The sequence below is a fragment of the Vipera ursinii genome (genome assembly GCF_947247035.1).
Source record: "Vipera ursinii genome assembly, chromosome: 11".
Taxonomy (NCBI): domain Eukaryota; kingdom Metazoa; phylum Chordata; class Lepidosauria; order Squamata; family Viperidae; genus Vipera; species Vipera ursinii.
In genome coordinates, this window is record NC_139524.1 from 3,890,866 (window position 1) to 3,913,831 (window position 22,966).

At 46.4% G+C, this 22,966-nt stretch overlaps 2 protein-coding genes across 2 annotated transcripts; one reads left to right on the forward strand and one right to left on the reverse strand.

The window, feature by feature from the left end:
• HYPK (huntingtin interacting protein K) lies at positions 1 to 2,250 on the forward strand. The gene is made up of 4 exons (XM_083371542.1): positions 1 to 237; positions 1,191 to 1,246; positions 1,855 to 1,906; positions 2,030 to 2,250. Exons 1-4 carry the CDS (start codon positions 52 to 54, stop codon positions 2,123 to 2,125), a joined length of 390 nt encoding a protein of 129 aa, XP_083227668.1. The 5' UTR covers positions 1 to 51; the 3' UTR covers positions 2,126 to 2,250.
• Positions 2,251 to 2,463: 213 nt separating this feature from the next.
• On the reverse strand, positions 2,464 to 21,110 carry MFAP1 (microfibril associated protein 1). Its single transcript, XM_083371536.1, has 9 exons — positions 20,789 to 21,110; positions 20,462 to 20,681; positions 20,094 to 20,223; positions 16,778 to 16,969; positions 16,433 to 16,537; positions 16,188 to 16,348; positions 3,855 to 4,014; positions 3,577 to 3,666; positions 2,464 to 3,437 (listed from the first exon to the last, which is right to left on the reverse strand). Exons 1-9 carry the CDS (start codon positions 21,093 to 21,095, stop codon positions 3,255 to 3,257), a joined length of 1,548 nt encoding a protein of 515 aa, XP_083227662.1. The 5' UTR covers positions 21,096 to 21,110; the 3' UTR covers positions 2,464 to 3,254.
• Positions 21,111 to 22,966: the final 1,856 nt, after the last annotated feature.

Consider the following 22,966-nt stretch of genomic DNA (forward strand, 5'->3'; position numbering starts at 1 on the left):
TGGTCCGTGCGCGCCGCGCCGGAAGTGCGTCATTGCGGGACCGGCGAGGCGATGGCGGCCGAGGGGGACGTGGAGCTGGAGCTGGAGGCCGAGCCCAACGGCTCCGCGGTCGGCGGGGATGGCGCCGGCGGCCGCCCGGCCGAAAAGCCGCGGAAGCACGACAGCGGCGCGGCTGACCTCGAGCGCGTGACCGACTACGCGGAGGAGAAGGAGATCCAGAGCTCCAACCTGGAAACGGTGCGGGGCTGCCTCCCCTTCCGGGTCCCCCCGGGCTTCGCGGGCGGGCGGGCCGAGGCGCTCCGGAGGGGGGGAGGAGGAGGAGGAGGAGCGGGTCCCGGCCCCGCCGGCCTTCCCCGCGGCCTCCGAGAGGGAAGCGCCCCGCCTGCCCGGCCATTGCTGCGGGCCGTCGCCCTTGTGACCCCCTCCTGCTCCCTTTGACAACTCTTCTTTCTTCCTCTTGGGTTGCCTTCCTGTGGAAGATTAGCCCTCCCCCAAGTTAGTTTCAGGTTCTGTCCGTATTCCCACGTGCACCCACAGCAGTGTAGAGGTTAATTCGTACTTCTTGACACACAGTCTACCCCCTAATTAAGCCTACGCTTAATTCTCTACATCTCCCCCGCATTCATATTTATTTATTTAATTTCTATAGTGCCCGTCTCTGGGTGGCTTACAATTCTAAAATTTTAAAACAATTTAAAAAAAATAAACATATTAACAAAATAAATAAGCGCAAACATCCACGCCCTTCCTCTTACACAACTTGTGTCTTTTTCTTTCATACATGATCTTTGTGATGTTCTCTTAAATTTATCATTGTTTAAAAACATACTATTATTTTAGACAAACCTAAGTAATTTTTTCTAAATACATAAATTACAAGTCACAATATGTCATGGTTTTCTGGGGTTTCTCCCTGTAAAGCTTTGCCTAGGGATTGTATCTTTTTCACAAGAATCCTTTATTCCCTAACTCAGGTTTATTGGAACTCCTGCTAAGCATGGATATTTCCACACTACCCTTCTGCAGTTTCAAGTGGTTCCACAATGAACTACTACCGGAAAGAAAGTTCAAAGCAGTTTTAAAACTTTTTGATGACTTTAAACTTTCTACAATGCCTGCTTGATAATCTTGTTTTTATATATGCAAACTTTTAAGGTTTCTAAGCTTTCCTTTTGCTTTGATTTTCCTAGGCCATGTCAGTGATAGGGGACCGAAGGTCTAGAGAGCAGAAAGCAAAGCAGGAACGGTGAGTGATTAACACTTCCAAACTCCTGTTCCCAAAGACCGGCCTGGGGCTTATAGGTATAAAAATACAGAATTCAACTGATTTTCCTCGATGGAAATTATGGCTGTAAGTTTAGGAGTGGCAGTGAACACATGACCAAAACAGAATGGAATACTGTTTCCCAGGCAAGGGCAAAATGTACCATTCTACGTCAATCTACCTGTCTTGGCAGTAGTTGGTATACTCAGGAAGGTTGACATGCCCTGAAGTTCTTTGGGATGGGATATTTTCTATATCCTTTCTCTATTAAACTATAATACAATTTCCCTTTTAGAAAAGTTTGCTTATTTAAAATTCATTTGAAATGAACTTGGCATGAAATACTGATCTGCTCTTGTACTTTGAGCTTACTTGCCATAGCTGAAATAAATTAAATCTGTTTTGATGTCTGATACCAGCTTGCTGGTTTTTGCTATCAAGACCAATCCTGGGCTTTTTAGGGTTCTGTTGTATAGGCAGTATTATTTCTGTTATGTTCCATCTGGCTTACTCGTACGGGAAAGAGGGGACAGAAGGACTGTACTATTGTCGGGATGAATATAACCCCGAAACGTTTCTCCTTGTTGTAGAGAAAAAGAGCTGGCAAAAGTCACCATCAAGAAAGAGGATCTGGAATTGATTGTAAGTTTAGCACAGAGCTAACAAGTTGGCTTGACTTTAAGAAAGAGGTATTTGACATCTCAGAAAGGTCTTGCCAGGATACCTGCAACTTGTACTGGCTAAAAATTACCCTTTTCTTTTTAGATGAATGAGATGGAGATATCTAGGGCAGCAGCAGAACGCAGCTTACGGGAACACATGGGCAATGTGGTGGATGCACTAATCACCCTTACCAATTGAGAACTCTGTGCTGGATGTACTTCTGTGGAGAAAATGAAAAATATGCCTCTGGAGGGCCTTTTTTATGCAGATTATGCACTCCATGACACATTTTGAAGTTATTAAATAAAGCTGTGATTTTCCAACTTACTGTGTCTATATTGATCCAGATCAATCAGTTATCTTCCCCCAATTAACTGAAAAGTGTTACGCTTTTAAATGGACCCTTCCTTCAGAATTTTACTGAAGTCCACATTTTCTACCTATGAATTTTTTTAATGAAATGCATTAAAGAAAATCAGAAAAAGGCTATCAGATTCTTGTGACTACTCTTTTCAAGGTAAAGAGGAACATCTGGAGATAGGAAAAATAAACTTTATTCCCAACTTTGATTATCATTACCTGTACCCTTTCTAGTGGTGATTTACAGAATTCAGTGGGGCCAGACCACCTTGAAGAGATCATGAGCTCTTCCGGTTCCCAAACTGCAGCTATAAAATCAACCCTTGTTCTGTGAGATCAACAGATTCCAAAATAAAAATGGAACAATCCAATATTATCTGGAAAGTGATTTTTGTACAAATTACACTGTATTAGCTGTAATGCTATTTTACTTGCAAACAATCTAATGCTGCCACTGTTCTATCAATAAGAGCACTGGCTTCACACAAGCACTAAAACAATGCATGATGTTAGTAGGGTTTGTTTAGTAAACTATAGAAACAAATAATGGCTTAGCATCTTTCGTGAAAGCTGCTTTCCAGCCTTTTTCTGCAGCACACCTATCTTTTAACAGGTATGCAGCAATGCAGATTTTTAGTTGAAAGTGGTTTTATATGACAATCAGATCAGCAAACAACCAAGATCAGGGCACATTTCTCTCTTAAATTCAGATGCATGGGTCATTTAATAATTTGTTCTCCCCCCCACACACACATACTATTTAAAGTCTTCCTGTAAAGAGCAAATGTCTTTATAGTCAGTCAAAATTAAATACATGACTGCAAAAGATCTAAAGGAGAGTCTGTTAAGCTGAATCAGCACCAGCTTAGTCGATTCAGGCCAATGAAAATATTTTGTGGTCCCAAGTTAAAAAGTAGTTGTACAAAAAGCCAGAGCTAAAAGAGGGATCCAGACGATACTTCCCCACTCAAGTCACTTTCCGCTTCTTAGCAGAAGGTCTCTCAAAGACATCCCGCACGCCAGCTGCCTTCTGCTTGAAGAACTTGGTATTCTGGGCACTTTCCTGTCCCCAAGCAGAGTCGAAGGAAGTTGTGTCCTGGTCCACTAGGTGAGTGTATTTAGTCCGTCCGGAACGCCCAAAGTTCTTCACCTAGATAGCAAAGAGAGAAGAAAGTGTAGGAAGGATTGAGTGAGGTCTCCGGAATTGTTCTCCTGGCCCTGGTGCTGCTGGTGGGAGCCACAAAGCTCAACCTGCCTTCAATCCGTAACCGGGCTCCTCTCCCATTTACCTGCATGACTTTAGGTAAGATTGTCTTGTTGAAGTGATCCTCCAGAGTTGGTGCACTGAAGTCCCTCTTGTACACATCCTCGTCTTCATCCTAAAGAAGCAAGAGCACTAATCAGGGAAGTCTGAGAATTACTGGGGATAGAGAAAAAGGCCCCAACACTCCAGTTTACAGGAGAGATAAAATTGATGAAGACAAAGCTGTTACACAGAGGATAACAAAGGGCAGGTCTGGCTACTGGACAGATATTTGATCCTTCAGTTTTGCGGCAAAATGCTTACCATGAAGAAGGCACCACGGTGATAATATTTCTGCAAGAACTTGTATTTGCCCTTCACGGCCTTATTGGTGATGACCTTGCCGTTGGCTCGGAGCTCAGCTCGGCGTTCTTCCTCAGTCAAATTCCTTACCCGTTCAATCTCTGCTTTCTCCTTTTCAATCCTATATAGAATAAAAAGAGGAGTGTGCTTCAGCTCGATAAATGACTTTTAGCAGCTTGCAGACCCCCATAACCACGGAAGGTTGCCAAGCGGCTGTGGGGCTTGTCCAGTATTACAACAGCCTAGCTTTGTGTTCCTGACAGCACAGAAAGGTTTTCTTGTGAAGATTTTTCTTTTAACACCTCGAGAGTCAGATCATATCATGGGATTTGTAATACTCCCCTTGATAGTTTCTGTAGAACCCAGAACTAACACTGGGCATAGATCAGCTGTCACTAATTACAGCCCTTGACCAACTGCAGGTTCGGTCTTATGCATATGAAGGCCTTTCACTGTTGCAGCCTGGATGGATAAGGTGCTAGATAAAATGCAACTTATCCCTGTGATTTCTCCCTTGCTATTCTTACGTTTATCACATTGGATGGGAAGAATCTGGTTATTCTGAGAAAGCAGAAACTGCAACTTTAAAAGAGGGAAGAATCAGTAACCATGTCATGAAAGTGCTCTACTCATGATGTTATTAAAAGAAGCCATCTCTGGGATTGGAAACATCTGCTCCTTTTCACTACTCACTTCCAGGCCAAGATGCTTAGGAGTCTCTTGGCATTTGGTGCAGATTATTTTCAAGCCACCTTGAATGAAGTACCGTATATACTTGAGTATAAGCCGACTCGAGTATAAGCCGAGACCCCCAATTTCACCCCCAAAAACTGGAAAAAGTTGTTGACTCGAGTATAAGCCGATCCGCCGTTCTGCAAGCCTCTGCCGCCAGCAGAGGCTCGATCCGCCATTTTGCAAGCCTGAATACACAGGAATACCCTGTGTGGCCGCGGCTCTTGGGGAAGCCCTGGCTGTCAGCTTCCTCGCTCCACGCTGCCATTCGGGGCCTGCGCGTTCCCCGGGCAAATCGCGGCGCCCAGCAGGCGAGGAAACACGCCCGCTCCAGTCGCCCCCCCTTCCCTCAGGAGACGCGAAGCAAGTGACCGCCCGGAGCTTACCGAGGACTTGCTTCGGTGCTTCCAGGATCGCGCGCACCTCTCCCAAGCCGCCGCCGTCCGGAGACCTGCCGAAGTTTGGGGAGGTTTGGGGAGGTGCGCGCGCACCTCCCCAAACCTCCCCAAACGTCGGCAGGTCTCCGGACCTCTGCGCCCTGCCTGCCTGCTTCTTTCCGCAGCGGAAAGAAGCAGGCAGGCAGGGCGCGGAGGAACGGAGACCCGGCGACGTTTGGGGAGGTTTGGGCGCCTCCCCAAACCTCCCCAAACGTCGCCGGGTCTCCGTTCCTCCGCGCCCTGCCTGCCTGCTTCTTTCCGCTGCGGAAAGAAGCAGGCAGGCAGGGCGCGGAGGAACGGACACCTGCCGACGTTTGGGGAGGTTTGGGCGCCTCCCCAAACGTCGCCGGGTCTCCGTTCCTCTGCGCCCTGCCTGCCTGCTTCTTTCCACAGCGGAAAGAAGCAGGCAGGCAGGGCGCGGAGGAACGGACACCTGCCGACGTTTGGGGAGGTTTGGGCGCCTCCCCAAACCTCCCCAAACGTCGCCGGGTCTCCGTTCCTCCGCGCCCTGCCTGCCTGCTTCTTTCCGCTGTGGAAAGAAGCAGGCAGGCAGGGCGCAGAGGAACGGAGACCCGGCGACGTTTGGGGAGGTTTGGGGAGGCGCCCAAACCTCCCCAAACGTCGGCAGGTCTGCGCGGAGGAACGGAGACCTGGGGAGGTTTGGGGAGGTGCCCAAACCTCCCCAAACATCGGCAGGAGGAACGGAGACCTGCCGACGTTTGGGGAGGTTTGGGGAGGTGCCCAAACCTCCCCAAACGTCGGCAGGAGGAACGGAGACCTGCCGACGTTTGGGGAGGTTTGGGGAGGCGCCCAAACCTCCCCAAACGTCGGCAGGTCTGCGCGGAGGAACGGAGACCTGGGGAGGTTTGGGGAGGCGCCCAAACCTCCCCAAACGTCGGCAGGAGGAACGGAGACCTGGGGAGGTTTGGGGAGGTGCCCAAACCTCCCCAAACGTCGGCAGGTGGAACGAAGACCTGCCGACGTTTGGGGAGGTTTGGGGAGGTGCCCAAACCTCCCCAAACGTCGGCAGGAGGAACGAAGACCTGCCGACGTTTGGGGAGGTTTGGGGAGGCGCCCAAACCTCCCTAAACGTCGGCAGGTCTGCGCGGAGGAACGGAGACCTGGGGAGGTTTGGGGAGGCGCCCAAACCTCCCCAAACGTCGGCAGGAGGAACGGAGACCTGCCGACGTTTGGGGAGGTTTGGGGAGGCGCCCAAACCTCCCCAAACGTTGGCAGGTCTGTGCGGAGGAACGGAGACCTGGGGAGGTTTGGGGAGGAGCCCAAACCTCCCCAAACGTCGGCAGGTCTGCGCGGAGGAACGGAGACCTGGGGAGGTTTGGGGAGGCGCCCAAACCTCCCCAAACGTCGGCAGGAGGAACGGAGACCTGCCGACGTTTGGGGAGGCACCCAAACCTCCCCAAACGTCGGCAGGTCTGCGCGGAGGAACGGAGACCTGGGGAGGTTTGGGGAAGTGCCCAAACCTCCCCAAACGTCGGCAGGAGGAACGAAGACCTGCCGACGTTTGGGGAGGTTTGGGGAGGCGCCCAAACCTCCCTAAACGTCGGCAGGTCTGCGCGGAGGAAAGGAGACCTGGGGAGGTTTGGGGAGGCGCCCAAACCTCCCCAAACGTCGGCAGGAGGAACGGAGACCTGCCGACGTTTGGGGAGGTTTGGGGAGGTGCCCAAACCTCCCCAAACGTCGGCAGGTCTCCGTTCCTCCGCGCCCTGCCTGCCTGCTTCTTTCCGCTGCGGAAAGAAGCAGGCAGGCAGGTCGCGGAGGAACGGAGACCTGCCGACGTTTGGGGAGGTTTGGGGAGGTGCGCGCGCACCTCCCCAAACCTCCCCAAACTTCGGCAGGTCTCGGACGGCGGTGGCTTGGGAGAGGTGCGCGCGATCCCGGAAGCACCAAAGCCTCGGCCGCGCACAAGTCCTCGGTAAGTTTTTTGTTGACTGGAGTATAAGCCGAAGTGGAATTTTTCAGCCCAAAAAGTGGGCTGAAAAATTCGGCTTATACTCAAGTATATACGGTATCTTGACTGGGAGATCTTTCTCCCAAGCCAATTATCTAGGTTGACTCCCCAGAGAGCTGAATTCAATATTTTGCCATCCTTGTTGCCAGAAGTAGGATTTAACAATTATTTCCAGCGCATCAGCATCTCTGTTGTCCTTTTAGAGACACTGAATATGTCTCCTGCGGGCTCCTGAGCAGTTTGGCAAACTAACTTATGAATCTTTTTCTTCTGCACAAAGCAGAAGAAAAATCAGAAGCCTGGATTGTCTAGAAAGGTGAGCCAATTGTTCCATCCCCATTGCTGTTACACTTTTGATAGTGTAATTACTCTACTAACTTAATCTATACAGCTGCATGTTTTTATGCAGTCACCTAGCACATGGTGCACAAACTATCCTTTTCTCTTCTCCCTTTCTGATTCAATCAACCACGGATTCTTTTTCTGTTCACCACCGTGCAAAACATGATTTCACTACCACCTGGAAAATCTATCCCAAAAGATGGTAGTGTGGACCAGCAATTCAGCTCCAGCAAAGTTTATCTATGGGAACCTATTAAAAAAATCATAAATTGTGAATTTTATAAAATGGAAACAATGTAGATCTTTTGTCATAATGTGGACTGTTTAAAGAGTATGGAATGGCCACATCAGTGACAAGCAATTGGAAGGATGATGTTACTGTGATGCACAACCTACAAAGAGATTAGTTTGTCATGCATACCTGACAGAATTCTGATTGAAAGGGCCTAAGAGGTCACAACAAGCAAATTTTCAGAGGTTCAGTGTGCCTTTTGACTGGGGGTACAGGCTGGATCCCCTTCATGGATTACTGCCTTGTCGTGGCGAAGGGGCTTGCGTAATTCAATGAAGCTATGAGCTATGCCGTGCAGGGCCACCCAAGACGGACAGGTCATAGCAGAGAGTTCTGACAAAACGTGATCCACTGGAGAAGGAAATGGCAACCCACTCCAGTATCTTTGCCATGAAAACCCTATGGACAGTACCAAAAGGCAAAACGATATGACGCTGGAAGATGAGCCCCTCAGGTCGGAAGGCGTCCAATATGCTACTGGGGAAGAGCAGAGGGCTAGTACTAGTAGCGCCAGAAAGAATGAAGCGACTGGGCCAAAGCCGAAAGGACGCTCAGCTGTGGATGTGTCTGGTGGTGAAAGGAAAGTCCGATGCTGTAAAGATTTTTTCTCCATAGGAACCTGGAATGTAAGATCCATGAATCAAGGAAAACTGGACGTGGTCAAACAAGAGATGACAAGACTGAACATTGACATCTTAGGTATCAGCGAACTAAAATGGACAGGAATGGGTGAATTTAATTCAGATGACCATCAGGTATACTACTGTGGGCAAGAATCCTTCAGAAGAAATGGAGTAGCCTTCATAGTCAATAAAAGAGTAGGAAAAGCAATACTGGGATACAATCCTCAAAATGACAGAATGATCTCAGTTCGAATCCAAGGGAAACCATTCAATATCACAGTAGTCCAAGTCTATGCCCCAACCACCAGTGCTGAAGAGGATGAAATTGACCAGTTCTATGAACCCCTTCATGGATTACTGCCTTGTCGTGGCGAAGGGGCTTGCGTAATTCAATGAAGCTATGGGCTATGCCGTGCAGGGCCACCCAAGACGGACAGGTCATAGCAGAGAGTTCTGACAAAACGTGATCCACTGGAGAAGGAAATGGCAACCCACTCCAGTATCTTTGCCATGAAAACCCTATGGACAGTACCAAAAGGCAAAACGATATGACGCTGGAAGATGAGCCCCTCAGGTCGGAAGGCGTCCAACATGCTACTGGGGAAGAGCAGAGGGCTAGTACTAGTAGCGCCAGAAAGAATGAAGCGACTGGGCCAAAGCCGAAAGGACGCTCAGCTGTGGATATGTCTGGTGGTGAAAGGAAAGTCCGATGCTGTAAAGATTTTTTCTCCATAGGAACCTGGAATGTAAGATCCATGAATCAAGGAAAGCTGGACGTGGTCAAACAAGAGATGACAAGACTAAACATTGACATCTTAGGTATCAGCGAACTAAAATGGACAGGAATGGGTGAATTTAATTCAGATGACCATCAGGTATACTACTGTGGGCAAGAATCCCTCAAAAGAAATGGAGTAGCCTTCATAGTCAATAAAAGAGTAGGAAAAGCAATACTGGGATACAATCCTCAAAATGACAGAATGATCTCAGTTCGAATCCAAGGCAAACCATTCAATATCACAGTAGTCCAAGTCTATGCCCCAACCACCAGTGCTGAAGAGGATGAAATTGACCGGTTCTATGAAGCCCTACAGCACCTTATAGAACTAACACCCAGAAATGATGTCCTTATCATCATGGGGGATTGGAATGCTAAAGTAGGAAGCCAAAAGATAACTGGAATAACAGGCAAGTTTGGCCTTGGAGTACAAAATGAAGCAGGGCACAGGCTGATAGAATTTTGTCAACAGAATACGATGGTCATAGCAAACACTCTTTTCCAACAACCCAAGAGACGGCTTTACACATGGACATCACCAGACGGTCAACACAGAAATCAGATTGACTATATGCTCTGCAGCCAAAGATGGAGAAGCTCTATACAGTCAGTAAAAACAAGACCAGGAGCTGACTGTGGCTCAGACCATGAGCTTCTCCTTGCAAAGTTTAGGCTTAAATTAAAGAAAGTAGGGAAAAGCGCTAGGCCAGTCAGGTATGAATTAAATCATATTCCTGTTGAATATACAGTAGAGGTGACAAATAGATTTAAGGAATTAGATCTGATAGACAGAGTGCCTGAAGAACTATGGACAGAGGTTCGCAACATTGTACAACAGGTAGCAACCAAAACCATCCCAAAGAAAAAGAAATGCAAGAAAGCAAAATGGCTGTCTGAGGAAGCTTTGCAAATAGCTGAGGAAAGGAGGGAAGCGAAAGGCAAGGGAGAAAAAGAAAGATATGCCCAATTGAATGCAGAATTCCAAAGAATAGCTAGAAGAGATAAGAATGCCTTCTTAAATGAACAATGCAAAGAAATAGAAGAAAACAATAGAATAGGGAGGACCAGAGATCTTTTCAAGAAAATTGGAGAGATGAAAGGAACGTTTCATGCAAAAATGGGCATGATAAAGGACCAAAATGGCAGGGACCTAACAGAGGCAGAAGAGATTAAGAAGAGGTGGCAAAATTACACAGAAGAATTATACAAGAATGAGCTTAACGTCCCTGATAATCACAATGAGGTGGTCACTGACCTCGAGCCAGACATCCTAGAATGTGAAGTGAAGTGGGCCTTAGAAAAGCTGAGCAACAACAAAGCTAGTGGAGGTGACAGTATTCCAGCTGAGCTATTCAAAATCTTAAAAGACGATGCAGTAAAAGTGCTACACTCAATTTGCCAGCAAATTTGGAAAACTCAACAGTGGCCACAGGATTGGAAAAGATCAGTTTACATTCCAATTCCAAAGAAAGGCAGTGCCAAAGAATGTTCAAACTATCGCACCATTGCACTCATTTCTCATGCTAGTAAAGTTATGCTTAAAATTCTACAAGCTAGACTCCAGCAGTATGTGGATCGAGAACTACCAGAAGTACAGGCAGGATTTCGAAGAGGCAGAGGAACTAGAGATCAAATTGCTAACATACGCTGGATCATGGAGAAAGCTAGAGAGTTCCAGAAAAACATCTACTTCTGCTTCATTGACTATGCTAAAGCCTTTGATTGTGTGGATCATAACAAACTGTGGCAAGTCCTTAAAGAGATGGGCATACCAGACCATCTTATTTGTCTCTTGAGAAATCTATATGCGGGCCAAGAAGCAACAGTGAGAACTGGACACGGAACCACTGATTGGTTCAAAATTGGGAAAGGAGTCCGGCAAGGCTGTATACTGTCGCCTTGCCTATTTAACTTATATGCAGAGCACATCATGAGAAAGGCAGGGCTAGATGAATCAAAAGTTGGAATTAAGATTGCCGGAAGAAACATCAACAACCTAAGATATGCAGATGATACCACTCTAATGGCAGAAAGTAAAGAAGAACTAAAGAGCCTGGTGTTGCGGGTGAAGAAGGAGAGTGCAAAACTTGGGTTGAAACTAAACATTAAGAAAACCAAGATCATGGCATCTGGCCCTCTCAATTCCTGGCAAATAGATGGGGAAGAAATGGAGGTAGTGACAGATTTTATTTTCCTGGGCTCCAAGATCACTGCAGATGGGAACTGTAGCCAAGAAATTAAAAGACGCTTGCTCCTTGGGAGGAAAGCCATGGCAAATCTAGACAGCACACTAAAAAGCAGAGACATCACCCTGTCAACAAAAATCCGTATAGTCAAGGCTATGGTCTTCCCAGTTGCAATGTATGGCAGTGAAAGCTGGACCATAAGAAAGGCTGAGCGCCAAAGAATTGAAGCCTTTGAACTATGGTGCTGGAGAAGACTCCTGCGAGTTCCTTGGACTGCAAGGCGATCAAACCGGTCAGTCCTAGAAGAGATCAACCCTGACTGCTCTTTAGAAGGCCAGATCCTGAAGCTAAAACTCAAATACTTTGGCCACCTAATGAGAAGGAAGGACTCACTGGAGAAGAGCCTAATGCTGGGAAAGATTGAGGGCAATAGAAGAAGGGGACGACAGAGAATGAGGTGGCTGGATGGAGTCACTGAAGCAGTAGGCGTGAGCTTAGATGGACTCCAGAAGATGGTAGAGGACAGGAAGGCCTGGAGGAACATTGTCCATAGGGTCGCGATGGGTCGGACACGACTTCGCAACTAACAACAACAACAACAACATGAAGCACTACAGCACCTTATAGAACTAACACCAAAAAATGATGTTCTTATCATCATGGGGGATTGGAATGCTAAAGTAGGAAGCCAAAAGATAACTGGAATAACAGGCAAGTTTGGCCTTGGAGTGCAAAATGAAGCAGGGCACAGGCTGATAGAATTCTGTCAAGAGAATACGATGGTCATAGCAAACACTCTTTTCCAACAACCCAAGAGACGGCTCTACACATGGACATCACCAGATGGTCAACACAGAAATCAGATTGACTATATGCTCTGCAGCCAAAGATGGAGAAGCTCTATACAGTCAGTAAAAACAAGACCAGGAGCTGACTGTGGCTCAGACCATGAGCTTCTCGTTGCAAAGTTTAGGCTTAAACTGAAGAAAGTAGGGAAAAGCACTAGGCCACTCAGGTATGAATTAAATCATATCCCTGTTGAATATACAGTAGAGGTGACAAATAGATTTAAGGAATTAGATCTGATAGACAGAGTGCCTGAAGAACTATGGACAGAGGTTCGTGACATTGTACAACAGGTAGCAACCAAAACCATCCCAAAGAAAAAGAAATGCAAGAAAGCAAAATGGCTGTCTGAGGAAGCTTTGCAAATAGCTGAGGAAAGGAGGGAAGCGAAAGGCAAGGGAGAAAAAGAAAGATACACCCAATTGAATGCAGAATTCCAGAGAATAGCTAGAAGAGATAAGAATGCCTTCTTAAATGAACAGTGCAAAGAAATAGAAGAAAACAATAGAATAGGGAGGACCAGAGATCTTTTCAAGAAAATTGGAGAAATGAAGGGAACGTTTAATGCAAAAATGGGCATGATAAAGGACCAAAATGGCAGGGACCTAACAGAGGCAGAAGAGATTAAGAAGAGGTGGCAAAATTACACAGAAGAACTATACAAGAATGAGCTTAACGTCCCTGATAATCACAATGAGGTGGTCACTGACCTCGAGCCAGACATCCTAGAATGTGAAGTGAAGTGGGCCTTAGAAAAGCTGAGCAACAACAAAGCTAGTGGAGGTGACAGTATTCCAGCTGAGCTATTCAAAAACTTAAAAGACAATGCAGTAAAAGTGCTACACTCAATTTGCCAGCAAATATGGAAAACTCAACAGTGGCCACAGGATTGGAAAAGATCAGTTTACATTCCAATTCCTAAGAAAGGCAGTGCCAAAGAATGTTCAAACTATTGCACCATTGCACTCATTTCTCATGCTAGTAAAGTCATGCTTAAAATCCTACAAGCTAGACTTCAGCAGTATGTGGATCGAGAACTACCAGAAGTGCAGACAGGATTTCGAAGAGGCAGAGGAACTAGAGATCAAATTGCCAACATACGCTGGATCATGGAGAAAGCTAGGGAGTTCCAGAAAAACATCTACTTCTGCTTCATTGACTATGCTAAAGCCTTTGATTGTGTGGATCATAACAAACTGTGGCAAGTTCTTAAAGAGATGGGAGTACCAGACCATCTTATTGGTCTCTTGAGAAACCTATATGCGGGTCAAGAAGCAACAGTGAGAACTGGACACGGAACCACTGATTGGTTCAAAATTGGGAAAGGAGTCCGGCAAGGCTGTATACTGTCGCCCTGCCTATTTAACTTATATGCAGAGCACATCATGAGAAAGGCAGGGCTAGATGAATCAAAAGTTGGAATTAAGATTGCCGGAAGAAATATCAACAACCTAAGATACGCAGATGATACCACTCTAATGGCAGAAAGTGAAGAAGAACTAAAGAGCCTCTTGTTGCAGGTGAAGAAGGAGAGTGCAAAACTTGGGTTGAAACTTAACATTAAGAAAACCAAGATCATGGCATCTGGCCCTCTCAATTCCTGGCAAATAGATGGGGAAGAAATGGAGGTAGTGACAGATTTTATTTTCCTGGGCTCCAAGATCACTGCAGATGGGGACTGTAGCCAAGCAATTAAAAGACGCTTGCTCCTGGGGAGGAAAGCCATGGCAAATCTAGACAGCACACTAAAAAGCAGAGACATCACCCTGTCAACAAAAGTGCGTATAGTCAAGGCTATGGTCTTTCCAGTTGCAATGTATGGTAGTGAAAGTTGGACCATAAGAAAGGCTGAGCGCCAAAGAATTGAGGCCTTTGAACTGTGGTGCTGGAGAAGACTCCTGCGAGTCCCTTGGACTGCAAGGCGATCAAACCGGTCAGTCCTAGAGGAGATCAATCCTGACTGCTCTTTAGAAGGCCAGATCCTGAAGCTAAAACTCAAGTACTTTGGCCACCTAATGAGAAGGAAGGACTCCCTGGAGAAGAGCCTAATGCTGGGGAAGATCGAGGGCAATAGAAGAAGGGGACGACAGAGAATGAGGTGGATGGATGGAGTCACTGAAGCAGTAGGCGTGAGCTTAAATGGACTCCAGAAGATGGTAGAGGACAGGAAGGCCTGGAGGAATGTTGTCCATAGGGTTGCGATGGGTTGGACACGACTTCGCAGCTAACAACAACAACAACAACAGGCTGGATGCCTGATCTTCACTGAATCCCTGATAAACGTTATGAACTTGAGAAACTACACTCTCCTTTGTTGAGTCAAACAAGTATGTGATGAAAAGAACAGGTCCCATGTAAGATTCTTCAAATCTACCCCACTGCCAAGGAATGAATCAGTATACGACACATTGAGGACTACAGATCTGAAACTTAATTCATAAAATATCAAAGGGGAGTGGAAAGGTGAGCAAAAGCAATTGTGCGAAAGCAAGAGGAAATGATTAATCCGTGTACCTCTTCTACTTACTAAAAAGGTGAAAATGGATGGGGAAATTTTAAAATGTGAAAATGATAACATATTCGTTGTACGTTTGGTTGAAAGAAGTAAATGTCTTCCACTCTACTACCTGTGTTGGGTGTATCAGAAGAAAAAAGCTCCATGCCAAGGTGCTGGCGGCTTAACAGCAGGTGAGGTAAAACAAGAAGCATCAAGAATGAACATGGGCCGACAAGGCACTCTTGGAGAAGAATACCAGGTCCAACTTTGCTTGCCACAATACAAAAGGGATGCTGAGCAACAAAGAGGGCTTGGATGCAAAATCCCGAGAAGAGTGAATCTTTAGCCTAAAGACGACCAGGCTTCCATATTGGAAGGACCAGCACCGGGAAGAGAACAGGGTTAGGGCAGGACAAGAATCAATGGATGAAAGTTTTACAGGGTGAAATTCAGCCTAGTTTGAATAAGGAAGAATTTCCTGACAGTGAGAAGCAGTGGAATAGCTGTCCTCCCTGGAACTAGTGGGTTTTCAAGAAAAGATAGGACAGCTATAGGGCTGGGATGCCCTGAGGATACCCACCCTGGGTAGGGGCTGGGAGTAAGGCTGAAGGGTATAACTGACTCAAAAGTGGGAGGGGAAAAGGAGAGGCATCGTTTGCGAAGGAAAGGGATGCAAGCACTGAGATTGAGGCAATGAGAACAGTAGGTCCAGTCAAAAGCATCTGGGCAACAGAAGAAAAGAATATTATTATTGTGGAGGCGTGGTACCTTTTTCAAGCCGGCAAGAAAATCTGGATCATGCCTTTCTGGGACACATTACAGAACTTAATAACAGTACCTTAATAACAGTGGGAGACTTTGGGGTTAAACTGACCATAACCAGGAGAGAACTTGTAGTTTTCTAATAAGATGAAAATTGGGGTGATACGATACCGCTGGAGAGAAGAATGGTCCAAATTACCTTCTGGACAAAACTGAAAGAGAATTAGATGTGACAGTGTGCAAAACTGCCCACAATGTGCACTCTCTAGTTCCTTAGAAGATCTGCATGAAGCAACACCAAAGACGAACGCCTAGATAGCTGAATTGGATACCCAATTATGAGGCCACTGCTGTACCACTGTAGAGGTTTTGTAGGTAATTATGTGGATTGGGTGTATATGTTTATTTCTCTTCTGTCATATTTTCATCGTATGCTAAATAAACAGTAGGACACACACACAAATCTGTCCTCAAATATCTGAAGGATTATAATGTGGAGGGGTAGATATGCTCAGTATTACTGTTCTAGCAAAATAATAAAGAATTGGTTTAATTACAAGGAATTTGGTTAGAAAACGTCATACTGATCAAAATTGTTTGGCAATGGAACAAGCTACTTTGAAAGGTGCCAGAGCTGCTTACAAAGGCTGAATGGCCCTCCATCGGAAAGCTCTAATTCTAGAATTCCGCACTGGGAAGGAGGGTTGGATAAAAAAAAATCAGGCGTAGTACATAACCTAGCATCAACAATCATCTTCTTTTACCCCCTCTTGTGAGGATAAAAGGTTTTAACTGTTTACCCAATGAAGGCTCCATCTGATTATACTTACGCCTCACGTTCCTCACGATCACGCTTGATTCGTTTCAATTCTCGCACTTTCCAAGCTTCATACTCTTCCTCGTCATTCTCGTCATCTGTATCCAAAGCTTCAAGGGCTGCCAAAGAACGCCTGTTCTCCTCCAACTCTTTTTTGGCTTCTTCTTCTACAATCTGCAGTAATTTAGGAGAGAGTAAAACCTCTTGAAGGACCACACTCCTTGTCTCTCAACCGCTTGCTCCTTCCTTCCCCAGTACCTTCAGGGTGTACTTGCGCCTCTCTTCAGCCATACGTTTGGCCTCTTGCTCCAGCTCCTTCTGTTTCAGTGCCTCTGCTTCTCGCTCCTGGACTGTGATTCGGTCCTTTCTGCAACAGATATTTGTGCCAAATTGAATAATAATCGTGTTAAAAAAAATTCCAGAAGAAAATCTCATTAAAATTCACACTCATCGGTGCAGGAAAAACACCGGGGAAGCTACCGAAATGGAGCTGTAATTATATGCCACCAACATTTTAAAAGAAAAGCTGTGAAATACCTCTCAGGCTCAAGAAACTAATGCCCACTGCCACCTCCTCCCCTTCTTTGTCTTAACTAATGGAACTTGCTTGCGAATGAAGACAGGTTTAAGACGTGGTTCAGTTTCATCTTCACTATCTGTATACTCCTCATATTCGGACTCAGTTTCAGACTCCTCCCCAGAACGGCCCTCATCTTCCAGTTCCATCACTTCCAACTCCTCGTTCTTGCGTTCCTGAGCACGCTGGCGCATCATATTACGGCGACGTTCAATTTCCTGTTAAGAAGAGTTAAAGGGGAAAGATTATCATGTGTTCATGCACCCTGCCCCATTCCAACCAGTCTGTCAGGTATCTATTTATGGCTAGGTTAAAATTACATAGTTGAAGGGGGTTTTTGACATCGCGGTGGAAGGGGCGCAGGAAAATGGGGCTCTGTCTTTCACGTTCAATTTTGCCCCGCTGGGGAGCCTGGAAAGGGTTGAAAGTCGCCCCATAAAGGCAACAGGGAAGGAGGGGACCCTTGTTGATCGCGGAAGGGCAGCAGCCCTTCCGTTTGATCCAAGGAAGCCCTCCAAACCAGCGGGGGAAAGACTGGCTACATTTGTGTAGCCAGTCAGAAGCTGCTGACAACAGAAGACAATAAGCACTAACGAGCAACCTTTCAGACCTATGCTCTCTTAAGACTTCTTCCTGGAAAAAACTGCCCAAAGCACCCTCCCCAATGAGAGAAGGAAGGGGAATTCCCACCCCATTCCCTCAGAAAAAGAAAAGCAGTGACCTAATTACTTGGGGTAAATAGAGAAAATTACAAGATTAATTTAGAATTAATACATATATAAGGCTTTCAAATTTGGGGACTAAGTGTTTTTCAGACTTTTTTTTTAAAAGAGATTTGGAAAACTTATAAATTTGGATTTAAAAAGCTGGAAAACAGCATTAATGACATCTAGTGGCGAATTATGGCACTACAATTTGTTATGCCTAAAGGAAACTTGTCTTGAAGCTCAGATTTAGATAAGACTCTTGCTGTTTGGCCTCGGAAACTTTCACTTTTGAAGACTGCAGCTGGGAAAGGGGAAAAAAACCCTTGGGCTGCTTATCTGTGTGGCAGAGACGAACTATTTTGAAACCGGCTTGCCTGAACTACAAATATAAATATTAACTGACTTTCAGAGCTGTGTTTTGAAACTATTTCTCTGCAGGAGAAACACACTTCATTGCTTGAGATGATGGAATATTTTGGATTACAAATCTTTGATTGATGAACAAATTTTATTATAAAGACCACCTACATAAAATGAAATGGATGTCCCATACTCAGCTTCAAATGGTAAAAAATTATCTCTAACACCTGTCCCCAAAGTCTTCAGTTTGATATACCACCAGGACAATATGGATGAAGATCAGACAGAAATTCTCTCCATGTTGAAATCAATGCAAGAGACTATTGCTTTAGTTCGTGATGAGACCAGAAATAACAAAGGAGATAAAAGAACAATTTTCTAATCTAAATTTACAAACCCAGAACATGACTACAAAGAAGGAACTAGCAACCCAGAAAATAGAAGGAAAACTAGAGGAAGCAGATCCAAAGATGGAGGACCTAAAGGAAGGAACTAACCGATAGATTCAGACAACAGAATAACTAGAGCAGACATGTCAAACACAAGGCCCGTGTGCCGGATCCGGCCCGCGAAGTGGTTTCATGCGGCCCGCGAAGCCATCCTGGAAACAGTGAGGGAACGGCCCCCACTGCCTTGGCCCTGGCCCAGAGACCCTCCTTCTGCCAGAGACCCTCAGATCTGTCCCACTCCTGCCCAGCCCCCCATAGGCACCCTTGATGCGAACGATGTAGAGCTGGCCACGCCCACCCAGTAGGCCATACACACTCTAGCCACGCCCACCCTGCCCCCTGAGGGCAACCGCAACGCTGATGCGGCCCTCAATGAAATTGAGTTTGACACCCCTGAACTAGAGAAAACGGAGTGATAATATCGGAAATGGAAAAGACATCTTACCAATCAAGAATTCAGGACACATCTGAGGAAAAGGGAGAAGAACTGATTGAATGGAAGACAGAGCTGTTAGGAGAACTGTAGAGAACTGGAGAAGGAGGGAGGCTGTTTAATTAATATTAATGGGTTCATTCTTCCAAAAATACTTTAAACAAATAGTCTTTCTGATTCCAAACAATATATACTGCTCAAAAAAATTAAGGAAACACAAGATAAGACATCCTACTATTAAATACAGTACATTGTGTTGTTTAAGCGTTCCCTTTATTTTTTTGATCAGTATATATAAAAACAGAGGAAAAATTACTTGATGATTCAACTGCATTGACTTGGAAAGTTAGCAAAGGAAGAAAGCTAGGGTAAGACTGAAGAAAACAGAGGTTTTGATCCATTAGATGGGATATTATTAAGCTAGATGTTTGAATATGGTGGTGAATAGATAATTGCTAAAAATAAAAGTACTATCATAACTAGAAAGATTTGTAATTAGAATATTAGATTTTGGTATGAGAAGGGAAACAGGAAAATGCTAAGAAATTTGAATAAGGGAACCTTTGGTTAGCCAAATATAACTTACTTTTAAATTATAAATAGAGACATTTTGAACACTGATGGGAAATTAAAAAAAATTTAAAAAGCAAAAACAGGATACTGATTGAACATATGGATATTAAGTGCAAATGCAATTAAGATAGGTTTTGGTTAGAAAAGTTATCTAAAACTGACATTATTGATATTATGAGAAAAATGTAATAAAGATGTTGATATTCAATTGTATATTTATTAATAACAATAAGAATTGTATTTGCCTATGTTGGGAAAACAGGTACTACTGGAAGAAGAGAGGAAACATTTGATGGTGTAATATTGGATTTAGATTGAAGAAGTAAACATATACCACTTAATTACTAACGGACCCAGACAACACGTTGTCTATTAAGTATTTGATTATAAAAAACAATTACACAGGTGAAGGACCTCTACATGTCAAATGGTCCAAATCCAACCTCCAGAATCTCCAGCAAAAGCTGAGGAAAAATGGCCAAGACCCTATATGCTCCCAGTCAAACCACTGGGCTAGTGCAGCGTTTCCCAACCTTAGGAACTTGAAGATGTGTGGACTTCAACTCCCAGAATTCCCCAGCCAGCTATGCTGGCTGGGGAATTCTGGGAGTTGAAGTCCACGCATCTTCAAGTTCCTAAGGTTGGGAAACGCTGGGCTAGTGGACACACTGCAAAAATAGTTCCCCACTTTTCTAACTCAGGAGGGCACATTGCTGCTGCTCCTGCAGAAAGCAGCGCTTTCCCAAAGGACCTCCAAAATGTTGCTGGAAGATGCAGTCCAACCCCAAGCGCCAGACCTGGCCCTTCCGTCTGCACGTACCTCGTCGTCGACCTCCTCCTCTTCCTCCTCGCTGGTGTCCTCGCGCTCCACGTGCCAGGCTTCGCCCTCCACTTCAGAGTCACTCTCCCCCACCACTTCTGGCTCCACAATCTTGCGGTGCCTCGCCAGCCTGGAAGACAAGAGGCCATTTTCTTTCTTTCTTTCTTTCTTTCTTTCTTTCTTTCTTTCTTTCTTTCTTTTTCTTTCTTTCTTTTTTCTCTCTCCCCCCTCCTTTCTTTCTTCTTTCTTTCTTTCTTTCTTTCTTTCTTTCTTTCTTTCTTTCTTTCTTTCTTTCTTTCCTCCCTCTGCCTCTGCTGGGAGGCCGAGAAGCCTCCAGGCTCGGCCCAGGTAGCCCGGCTGCCACTCACCTCTCTTCCACATCCTCGCTGACGCGGTTCTGCAGGCGGCGCAGGCGGGGGTCGCTGGCCAGCTCCTCCTCCTGCTCCTCGGGCTCCAGCTCCTGCTCCTTGGCCTTCTTGATGAACTGGAACTCCTCGTCTTCCTCGTCGGAGGACTCCATGGGCGCATAGTCGGGCCGCTTCCCCGAGACGTATCGCTTCACCTTCACCTTCTCCATGGAAATCTCCCCTGGAAGAGGCGGGCGGGGTTCAGGCCTTGCAACCGAGCCCGGCACCCCCTCTTCTTTCCCCTCCGCTCCTCCCCGCCGAGGACCCCCCTTTCCGCCCCCTCCTCACCCTTCTCGTTGCGGACGGGCACGGCCCCCGCCGTGGACTGGATCGGGGGCTGCTTCATGAGGGCGCTGCTGGAGCCCGACATGACGACGGCGTGGGGCCCGGGAGCCGCGGCAGGAAGGACGGCCGCTTGCCCGACCGCCGCGAAGTAAACACCGGACTGACGGGCGAACGGGCTTCCGCTTCCGGCTGCTCTGGCTCGCTTCCGCTTCCGGCCAGTCAGGTCCCGTGGCGGCAGAGCCAATAGGCAGCCTCGGCTCTTTTGTGACTGGTGGACTTCAACTCCCAGAATTCCTGAGGCAGCTGTCATAAAAGAGCCGAGGTTGCCTACCCACTAGGGCAGGGGTAGGCAACCTCGGCTCTTTTATGACTCGTGGACTTCAACTCCCAGAATTCCTGAGGCAGCTGTCATAAAAGAGCCGAGGTTGCCTACCCACTAGGGCAGGGGTAGGCAACCTCGGCTCTTTTATGACTCCTGGACTTCAACTCCCAGAATTCCTGAGGCAGCTGTCATAAAAGAGCCGAGGTTGCCTACCCACTAGGGCAGGGATAGGCAACCTCGGCTCTTTTATGACTGGTGGACTTCAACTCCCAGAATTCCTGAGGCAGCTGTCATAAAAGAGCCGAGGTTGCCTACCCACTAGGGCAGGGGTAGGCAACCTCGGCTCTTTTATGACTCCTGGACTTCAACTCCCAGAATTCCTGAGGCAGCTGTCATAAAAGAGCCGAGGTTGCCTACCCACTAGGGCAGGGATAGGCAACCTCGGCTCTTTTATGACTCGTGGACTTCAACTCCCAGAATTCCTGAGGCAGCTGTCATAAAAGAGCCGAGGTTGCCTACCCACTAGGGCAGGGATAGGCAACCTCGGCTCTTTTATGACTCCTGGACTTCAACTCCCAGAATTCCTGAGGCAGCTGTCATAAAAGAGCCAAGGTTGCCTACCCACTAGGGCAGGGATAGGCAACCTCGGCTCTTTTATGACTCGTGGACTTCAACTCCCAGAATTCCTGAGCCAGCCATGCTGGCTCAGGAATTCTGGGAGTTGAAGTCCACGAGTCATAAAAGAGCCGAGGTTGCCTACCCCTGCACTAGGGGATCTTCTCTTGGAATTGCGCCTGCACCCTTTCTTCCGAGGTAGAGGGGCGGGCGGCGTTTGCTGCCTGTTGGGGAGCTGGGCCGTTTGTCGCTCTCCGGGAGCCGCCCCCGAAGGCTCCGGGGTGTCGCTCCAGCTTTGGAGACCGGAGACCGGGCTCCAGGCTGAGAGGCAGTGGGAGCGCCTAAGCCCCGAGCCGCAGGATACGGCGCCAGTCGGTTGCGAAGGAGCAAGGCGCGCATCTTTCTGAGCGGAAAAAAAGAGGATTTATTCAAGAACTGTAGCTACTCATCGATCTGGAAGCAGCGGCACACATTTTCAGAGGGAAGCAAGCGTACTTGGTTAGGGAGAGTTGCAGCAATCCCGCTTTCTATTTCACGTGGTTCCAATTCCAAACCCAATATGATATTTAGCGGCTGGCGTGAACTAGTAAGAAGTCGCATATAATCCAGCAAAGGAGCAGAGATTAAATTCAAGAATTTGCAAGATTCGAAAGAGCAAGGTTCCTCCCGCCCCGGTTTCAAATTCTACTGCCGTGCCCCCTGCCTAAATGGATTTCAGCGTGTATTTATTATATTTCGGAGTGGTTCCATCGCCTTAAGGCAGGGGTAGGCAACCTCGGCTCTTTTATGACTCGTGGACTTCAACTCCCAGAATTCCTGTGGTTGCCTACCCCTGCCTTAAGGCGATGGAACCACTGCAGATGTATTTGGGTTGGTGTAGACATTTTTTTTCCTTGAAACTATTTAATATTAGCCACTTTTTAAAAGTTTGGCATAAATAAAGGAAAGGAATAAGTCCATATGTCTCCTTTCTTGCTTCCTTATTGAATGCCTATTTTTCTGAAGAAGGACTAAGAAATTTGCTCAGTGTGGACACAATCCATTTAGATTACAATATTTTATCAATAGAGCAGTCTCCAGTCACATGATACACAATGCTATTCCAGTCTTGGTGCTGTGTGAACCAAAAGGAATGTTGAAAACAGTGAAATTATTCTGTTACTCCATTGAGTGATTCAAGATGTTTTTTTAAAAAGTACTTGAAAAGGCTCCTGTCTGTCGTTTGGCTCCCTGTGGTGCTGGGA